This window comes from Cannabis sativa, chromosome 5 (genome assembly GCF_029168945.1).
Source record: "Cannabis sativa cultivar Pink pepper isolate KNU-18-1 chromosome 5, ASM2916894v1, whole genome shotgun sequence".
In the NCBI taxonomy this organism is placed as follows: domain Eukaryota; kingdom Viridiplantae; phylum Streptophyta; class Magnoliopsida; order Rosales; family Cannabaceae; genus Cannabis; species Cannabis sativa.
Genome location: NC_083605.1, coordinates 5,449,584 through 5,459,506, shown reverse-complemented (window position 1 = coordinate 5,459,506; position 9,923 = coordinate 5,449,584). Strand labels below are relative to the sequence as shown.

Genomic DNA, 9,923 nt, shown 5'->3' with positions numbered 1-9,923 from the left:
GTCAAGCTCGCCACAACTGTTGCTCAGTCAATTTTATTACTGATCATGCCAAGATTACATTAGAGTTCATCGATTCCAGCCACATCTCAGAAGGTAATCGATCTATCTTTGTTTCTCTCAAAGATCTCTCTTCTCTCAACTCTCTGTATCTTGTTTTTTTCTCAAAAACTTCATCTTTTTCTTTCTCTCTTACACTGTGTTTTTCTCTCTCTTTCGAGGTGAACCAACTTCGAAAACAACCTCCCTTTCTTCTGGGTGTAGAGGTAGGCTTAAATACATTTGTGGTCGAGAGAATTGAGGTAACGATTTCTAACTGTCTTTGTGTTTGAGCTGGAATACTGTTAGAGAAATTAGTTGATAGTTAATTGACTGTAAATATAAAGTATGTTACTTGTTTGGACAGGTTGGGACAGGGTGGATTTATCAACAAACTTCCACCTAAATCCCCCATGTGCTAACCTGAGATAAAGTCATAGTAATCCTTGTGGGTCTTAGCTCGATAGGTGCCTAGGTCTTATCCTCCTTTGTCAATTCCTAACAAATCCATGCAGTGCTTGAATTCGTTAAGAGTGACAATCTTTGTTCCCATGTCAGGTGGTTTTCCTCAGTTGGCACCTTTTCAATTTTCACCAATTCCTGGGTGATCTTGTCTCTGATAAAATGATATTTTATCTCGACATGTTTTGTCCTATCATGAAAGATAGGATTTTTACACAAATGAATGCAGCTTTGACTGTCTGAGTACACAATAGGTGTCTTCCTTTCTTTAGTGATTTCTTCCATCACTCCCTGTAACTAAGTAGCCTCCTTAATAGCTTCAGTAACAGCTATATACTCTGATTCTGTTGTGGATAGTGCAACTACTGGCTGTTGTTGTACTTTTCAGCTAACACAACATCCTTCAATTTGAAAATAGTAGGCAGAGGTAGATTTCCTGGTATCTGGGTCACCAGCATAGTCAGCATCACTAAATCCTTCTATTTTTGTATTTTTATCTTGTCTTCAGTAGATTAAACCCACTTTAGGAGTGCTTAGTAAGTATCTGAAGGTCCATTTCATGGCCTGCCAATGTTCTTTACCAGGGTTGGCCATGTATTTGCTCAAAATGCTCATTACATGAGCAAGATCTGGTCTGGTACTTACCATTAAGTACATGACAGATCCCACAGCATTAGAGTAAGGAATGTTACTCATCTAATCAATTTCTTTTGCTGTCTTGGGACATTGAGTCTTAGATAACCTATGCTGGTTAGTGATAGGTTGCTTAGTGGGTTTGGCTTCTCTCATGGAGAACTTGTCAATCAAATTCTCTATATAATCTGTTTGGTGTAGAATTAGTTCCCCTCTTTCCCTGTTTCTCTTGATGCTCATACCTAGTATCCTAGTGGCAGCCCCCAAGTCTTTCATTTCAAATTCAGTTTTCAGCAAGTTTTTAAGATTTTCAATCTTGGCCTTCTCCTTACTGATCAACAGCATGTCATCCACATACAATAATAAGTATGTGGTTGTCGTGATGTTGCTTCCTTTTAGGTACAAACATGTACCATAATAACTTTTAGTGAACCCATGTTTGACCATGAAGGAGTCAAACTTTTTGTTCCACTGCCTAGGGGACTGTTTTAACCCATATAGGGATTTTTCCAACTTACACACTAAGTGTTCTTTGCCTTTCTCAACAAACCCTTTTGGCTGGTCCATGTAAATCTCTTCTTCTAACTCTCCATGAAGAAAGGCAGTGGTGACATCTATTTGTTCCACTTATAGGTTGTATTTTGTAGCCAAAGCAAGCATAATCCTAATAGTTTTATACTTAGCTACAGGTGAAAAAATCTCTGTGTAGTCTATCCCTTCTTTTTGTGTGAATCCTTTAGCTACAAGCCTTGCCTTGTATCTAATAGGATCTCCTTCATTTACTCTTTTCTTGTGCTTGAATAGCCATTTACATGCAACTATGTTTACCCCCTTAGGTCTTCTAACCAGTATCCATGTCTTGTTCTTTTTGAGTGAGGTCATCTCTTGTCCCATTGCCTTATTCCACTTCACTGCATCTTTAGATTGAATAGCTTCTTCATAGGAGTTTGGCTCTGTATTGGTGAGTTCTATGGCTGTTAGAAAAGCATAGGCCAATACTTCATTCCAGGCATTAAAACTAAACCTTTGAGTAGGTTTAGGGACCCTTTTAGCTCTGTCTCTTGTAAGTTGGTAATTAGAGATGTCTTCATGATCATTTCCAGGTTGGTTCTCTTCTGTTTGTTCCACCTGACCAGTATCTGGTTGTTGTTCATTCTATCTTGGTTCTGTTGGTTCCACCTGACCAATGTCTAGTTCTCTTCTTGGTTGTTCCACCTGATCACTATCTGGTGGTGTAACTATGATTTAACATGCACTGTTAGAGTTTGTGGAACCTGCACTTGAACTTTCATTAGTGATACAAGGAAAACAATCTTCTTTGAATATTACATCTCTACTGTTTAAAATTTTGTAACCACCTTGTTCTCTAACCCACAACCTATATCCTTTAACACCATCAGGGTAACCTAGGAAAACACACCTTAGGTCTCTTGGTTCTAGTTTTCCCACACTTTGGTGTGCATAAGCTGCACAACCAAATACTCTAAGGTTTGACAAATCAGGGGGTTTTCCTGACCACTTTTCCTCATGTGTCTTAAGTTCTATGGCACTAGAGGGACACCTATTTACCAAGTAAGTGTTGGAAATTATTTTACCAGGATCTAGATTTACTACCAAGTATGTTTTATTAACATCCTAATATGAATTCTAAAACAATGAAATAAACACATAAGAGTCTAAGAAAACCTTACATTGGGTGCAGCAAAATATTATGACTCCTTCCATTCAGATCTCTAGCCCTTGATTCCTTTCTGTAGCAGAGCATAATCAAGATCTGAATCTGGATCTCTTTCTCTCCTTCTTGTTGGTGCTGATTTTCCACAGTCTTACATACTATGATTGAGGTACCACTTGATGTGTGTGGGCACTACTCTATCACTCAAGGGAATTTCGAAATTAGAAGAGAAGAAAAGAGAGAGAAGGGGCGGCTTGGCTTTTCTCTGAAGGAAACAATGTGCAAAGTTATTGAGTTTCTTGAAGCCAACATTTTCTATTTATACAATGCCCTCTAGGTTTAGGTTAGAATTGTGTGGCATTAAAATAATGGAAAAATAAATGGTAAAAGCCTATGCATAGTGGGCGGCCAAAATAGGAAATCAGGCCTCACTTTGCAACTTTCCCATTTTGTTATTTCTCATTCCCAATTTCTCAGAAATGCCAATTTTCCAATTTAACCTTTTAAATGCCAATTCTAATTATTTAATAACTTAAAAATAATTATTAAATAATATTGTCATTTAATATATTTATTAATTTAGACATATAAAATATCTTAATTAATAAATAAACCTAGAATCTCTTTTCTTTACAATCTCGCTCTTGCTTAGTGAAAATTCATAAAGTAGATATAGTCTAACTTTTAGAATTATAATTGATTAATTAAAATCAATTAACTGAGTCTTACAAGCAGTATGGTCTCAACTAGTATGGGGGCCATGGGTCTGTATAACCGAGCTTCCAATAAGTCGAACCGAATTTACCAAGTAAATTCCCTAACTTATTAATTCCTTATTGAATCCACTCTTAGAACTTGGAATTGCACTCTCAGTCATATAGAACGCTCTATATGTTCCATGATATAGACACATCATTAGTTATCCATTGTTATAATCGTAATGTGATCAATGATCCTCTATATAGATGATTTACACTGTAAAAGGATTAAATTACCGTAACACCCTACAATGTATTTTATCCTTAAAACACCTAACCCTGTATAAATGATATTTTAGCTAAGTGAAATGAGTACTCCACCATTTATTTTCGTTTGGTTAAGCTCGAAGGAAATCATCCTTTACTTTCTATTCGCCAAATAGAAGCTATAGATTCCATATTTATGTTAGCGCTCCCACTCAATTGCACTATCGTGTTCCCAAAATGTACGTATCACCCTGACCCAAATGTAGGCTTAACTAACAAATCAAAGAACACGAATAACACTCTTGAGATTGAACCTAATCATATCAGGATTAAGATCATTTGATCTAAGATCAATAGGTGATATTGAATTGAATAGATATTACGATAAATTCTAATATATCTAATCAAAGTTCAATATCGGTCTCTTTCGATGTATACTCCATACATCCGATACTGGTAAACTTTGCTAATGTCCTGGAAAGGACATAACACTTTTCCAAGGTGTAAGAATACCTATCGCTGATTATACCATGTCAGTCTAAATTCAGTGTTCTGACAAATCTGGGAATAAACTTTCGAACATATAATTAAGATTATATTCCACTGTACTGACAACACTATAATCATTAACAAATTCATATGTTCTGGACTTAAATAGAATTCATACATTATATATATAATCATGAAATAAATCATGTGAACCATGCAACATAAAATGTTATTTCTGATCTTTTTTTTTTTTGATCAAGAAGGAAGAACTTCATTAATCAACTGAACAAATACAGCCACCAATAAACAAAACAGTACCCAAACACAAACTCCTTACAAGGAGCAACAGACCCAACTACACTAGCACTAACTACTTTGCAACTTTAACATATATCTTTTCTCAAGAGTAGTTAGCTTTCTAGTGTTCACAATTTGTAATCTATATTTTACTGTATTCTTTACATCATTCACTACACCACCAACAGATTTAGAGAAGCCATTAAAGATACATCTGTTTCTATTGAGCCAAACATTATAAACCACAGCTGCCAAAATAGAAGCATTGATCCTGTGCAGAGAGCCTTTCCCTCTCAAAGCTAACCAAATACACCACCCTGCATAGTCAGTCGGCCAGCCTTTATAACCCATCCAATTGAAAATCAAATCAAGAACCCTGTTCGACAACTCACAAGAAAAGAAAAGATGCTCATGGGTTTCCAAGGCAACTTCACACATGGGGCACAAGGCAGAACTTAGCTCAATATGAAAACGAGCTAACTTGTCCCTTGTGAGCAGATGAGAGTTAACCACTTGCCAAAGGATAAATCTGTGTTTTGGCACAATGGTTGAACTCCAAATAGCTTTATGGTAATTGACCTGTTTTCGAACTAGACTGGTATTGTATAACCAGTTAGTCTTGAACCGACCCTTTGCCCCTGCTTTAAGGATATCAGCTTCCTTAAATTTCTCCCTCAAATGGCATAATTTGCGCCAGTACCAGCTTGTGTCAGACTTGAGATCATAATCCCAAAACCCCCCTGATTTCAGATAGATATTATCAATCCATTTAACCCATAAGAGATCCTGCTTAGTTGATATCGCCCAAACATACTTGGCCAAAATTGAATGATTCCATTTGACTCCATTTTTAAATCCAAGGCCACCATAAGCCTTTGGCAGACAGACTTTCTCCCAAGAAGCAACATGAATCCTGCTTCTATTACCATTTAAGCCCCAAAGAAAGCCCCGACACAGTTTCTCAACCTCCTTAGTAACACTATGAGGAAGAACAAATATACTCATCCAATAATTCCTAAGGCCAAGTAAAACAGAGTGAATTAATTGAGCCTTACCAGCAAAAGAGAGATGTCTGCTCGACCAAGTATGAAGTCTCTGTTTGATTTTATCCACAATGATCCCACAGTCCTCGGCTTTCCATTTTGATGGTCTTAATGGAACACCTAAGTATTTGAGGGGGAAAGTGCCCTCTGTTAGGTGGATTCCATCAATGATAGCTTGCTTATCCTCAGAATTCACACCTCCCAAATAGATTTGGGATTTGCTCGAATTAATATGAAGGCCGGAAACCAAGCTAAAATCCTCAAGAACCTGCTTAAGCACCAAAACCGAGCTTTTGGAACCTTTGCTGAACAGAATTAAATCATCAGCAAAACAGAGATTTATAATCTTAAGCCCTTTGCACAAAGGATGATACCTGAAGCTTGAGTGAGCAGTTGCCAACTGGAGACTTCTTGTCAGATACTCCATTATGAGAACAAAAAGGAGAGGTGAAATAGGATCTCCCTGCCTCAACCCTTTTTCCCCTTTAAAGCCACCTTGCACTCTACCATTCATGACCAGAGAATAAGTAGTAGCTCGAAGACAACCCATAATCCACTTAACAAACCTTGAAGGTATGTTGAAAGCATTGAGTAAGTCTTCCATGAAATCCCAACTCACAGTGTCATAGGCCTTGCTAATGTCAATTTTAATCGCGCACCTGGGAGAAACATTTTTCCTTTTGTAATTTTTCAAAAGATCCTGGAGAATCATGACATTATGGGCTATAGATCTACCTTGGATGAAAGCCCCTTGGTTTTGATTAATCAAGTGAGGCAGAACCTTTGCAAGTCTAGAACAAAGAAGCTTCGATATACATTTGTATAACGTAGTACAGCAGGCAATAGGTCTATAGTCCACGGCCCTTGTTGGATTTTCATGCTTGGGAATGAGAGTAATTAGGGTTGAATGGAGCTCCTTAGGCATAAAACCTGTAGCAAAGAAATCATTCACAGCAGTACAAAATTCAGACCCCAAATCATCCCAGAAAAGCTTGAAAAAACCAGCACTAAACCCATCTGCACCAGGAGCTTTTGTGTCAGGTATGCTGAAGAAGGCATGTTTAATTTCTTTATTAGTGAAGGGTTGAATAAGATCAATCTGCTGCTTAAGCTCTAGCCGGGGTCCCTGATCAATGCAAGCTAAGTTCAGCTTAGAATCGGCTAAGCTTCTACTCCCCATGTAGCTTCGAAAATGAGAAACAAAATGATCAACCACTTTGGGAAAGTAGTCAATAATAACACCCTGCTCATTAGTATAAGAAAGGATTCTATTCTCCATTTTCCTTTTTTTCAAACAAGCATGAAAGAAGGAAGTATTCTCATCACCTTTGTGGAGCCAAGAAATCTTACTCCTTTGCCGCAAAAAACTGTGGTACATCTTCTCTTGGTTCAAAAACATGACTGTGGCTTGCTTCTCTTTTTCAAGATAAGTTGGGTCCTTCGGGTGAGCCTGAGCAAGAAGCCTGGCCTCAAGAAAATCATCTTTAGCTGCTTGGTAAGTCTTCCCAATATCTCCTATAGAGTCCCTATTGAAGATCTTGAGACAGTGCTTTAGACGCATGAGCTTAAGATAAATAGCAAGCAAACCCCTGGCTACCATAGGCTTCTTCCAATTTTGGAGAACTGTGGATTTAAAATCAGCATGATTAGACCAAAAGTTATAATATCTGAAAGGCACATACCCAATTTTGTTAGACACCATAGTAGTTATGGTGCAAGAGCAATGGTCTGAGACAGTTTCCCAACTAAAAAGCGCTTTTGAATTGGGAAAACTATCAAACCAATACTCATTGGCAAAGGCATGATCAATCTTCGAGTAAATACGACTCTGCCCATCCTGGTTATTTGTCCAAGTGTACTTTGATCCATTGAAAGGAATAGAATCAACATGTGCTGACATTAACCACTGGCAAGGATCACTCGTATCACTGAGCGTAATAGGATTTCCACCCACTCTATCTTCAATATTAAACACAGCATTAAAATCTCCCAATATAAGCCACGGCTTAACAGGAAACTTTAATTTGGTCAGATCCGCCCATAGAGTTTTCCTTTCCTCAGAAGTGTTGTATCCATAGATGAACGTAGCACAAAAAGCTTCTTCACAACCTGACATTTGGATGAAACAGTGAACCAATTGAGAAGATTCAGCAATAACTAAAGTTCGAACATAGCCTTTTCTCCAAACAATCAAAAGTCTTCCTTCTATAGTTGCACTTGTGTAATAATCCCAATTGACAAACCTATTATCCATCATCTCTTTAATCTTATTCTCTTTGAGTTTGGTCTCTAAAAAAGCACCAACTCCTACTTTATTAACTTTACAAAATTCAGCAACAACTTCTTGCTTCTCCTTATTGTTAATACCCCTAACATTCCAACAAGCTATCTTGCAACTATCCATGGGGTAATTGAGTAGAAATCTTGTGCCCTTCTTGCTCATGATCTAGATTAGCTTCCTCCCTACTGCCTTGTTGTAAAGCACTAAAAGAATTCATAACTACCTGCTGCTGCTGTAATTCATCATTACCAGTCAGATTTTTCTTAATATTTCCCTGAATAGTCTTCTTGGGTTTATGCCAAACCCCCTGACCATTAACTTCAGCTTTAGTTTGCACCTGTGTGGATTCATCCAACTTGTTCTCAGGTTCAGAAACCGAATTAGAAACCACATCAGTAACCTGCTGCTGAGCAAAACCTGGTTTCGGTTTATCCTTAGAAGTCAACTTCTTCTTCATCTCATCCCTACGACAATCCGCCATTATATGACCGAACCCCAAACAGTTTTTACATTTGACAGGTAACCATTCGTAATCAATTCTTTGTTCAATAAGCTGGCCATATTCATTAAGAAACTGAAATGACCTCGGAGGAGAGTCCGAAATATCCATCTCAACCAAAATACGAGCAAATTGAATCCTAGTGCGATCCTTAGTATGTTGGTCTACCATGATAGGTTTTCCAATCGTACTAACCAAAGCACTAAGGCTCTTGTTTCCCCAATATTGGAGCCCCAAATCATGTAGCCGAATCCATAAAGGAACAGACCTCACTAACTTAACTGCATTCAAATCAGTTGTCCAAGGTCGAACAATGACTGGTTTCCTATCAAATTGCAAAACACCTGCTTCTAGAACCTCATCCCTAGTCACCTCATCTTGAAATTTCACCATAACCAGCCCCTTTGACATCCTAGCAATCTGAACTATCCCAAGATGACCCCAAACTCTTTTTAGAAAACCTTCAAAAACTGTTAATGGGGGATTAGCACCCAGTATCATACAAATCACAGCCGAATTCCATGATTCAGATTGTTCCCTAACTTCCTCAACATCAACTTGTGCAATTTTTACACCATCTTGAAATAAAGGTTCAGTAAAAGAGAGTTTTGAATCACGGGAGGTTACCTTTTCTTTAGCAAAAGATTGCCACAGGCTCTTGGCAGACTCTTGAAACAACTCCTGACCACCATTACCACCCTGTTCCAATTCCACTTCTTTAGCCCAGCTCGAACTGACCTGAGGAGTATGAAAATCCGGTAGTCCAGGTGAAAAACGAATCTCGGTCTGACCTAATTCCTCGCCCAAATCGTCGACGGCTTCCTTGAAAACCTCAGAACCCTTCCCAGTCGAATCGCAATCATCCTCTGCTGGAGAAACAGGTCGGTCACCAGCTCTTTCAACCTTATTGATAGGCTTTCGAACTTGCCTCTTCTTCTTCGCCATGGGAGAAGCAGAGCAAGCTACGCGCGCCTTATGATTTTTTTTTATTTATTAATAAGTAAATCTGATTATATTGAAATGGGTTTTATTTAGGGCACAAAACCCAATAGTAAGCTGCTGTGACAACAGCTTCTCCCCAAAACCCTTTAGACAAACCTGCATTAAACATCATGCATCTAGACTTATCCAATAAAGTCCTATTCATTCTTTCAGCAACCCCATTCTGTTGGGGTGTTAGCCTGACAGTTCTATGTCTTAGTAAACCATTCTCTCTACAGTAGGCATCAAATAAGTCATTGCAAAACTCTAACCCGTTATCTGTCCTTAGGACCTTAAGTTTTCTACCTGTTTGATTTTTCGTCAATAGTTTCCAGTGAACAAACGTCTGAAAAGCATCATTTTTCTGTTTGAGTAAATATACCCAAACTTTCCTAGAATAATCATCCACTATGGATAAAAAAATAAGAGCAACCCCCATGTGTGCTAACCTTTTCAGGACCCCAAAGATCAGAGTGTACATATTCTAGTATGTGCCTAGACTTGTGTGTTCCAGTCTTAAATTTTAGCCTATGGTGCTTTCCAAGAATACAATATTCACAAA

General features: G+C 38.1%; 1 protein-coding gene across 1 annotated transcript; it reads right to left on the bottom strand.

Annotated features, from left to right (window-relative positions):
- Positions 1–7,996: 7,996 nt before the first annotated feature.
- On the bottom strand, positions 7,997–9,325 carry LOC115717493 (uncharacterized). The gene has a single exon (XM_030646479.2). It carries the CDS (start codon positions 9,323–9,325, stop codon positions 7,997–7,999), a length of 1,329 nt encoding a protein of 442 aa, XP_030502339.1.
- Between the last annotated feature and the right edge of the window lie 598 nt (positions 9,326–9,923).

What these genes read in the sequence shown, in the direction of transcription:
- LOC115717493 (XM_030646479.2), bottom strand. Translation starts at nt 9,325, where the DNA reads ATGGCGAAGAAGAAGAGGCAAGTTCGAAAGCCTATCAATAAGGTTGAA.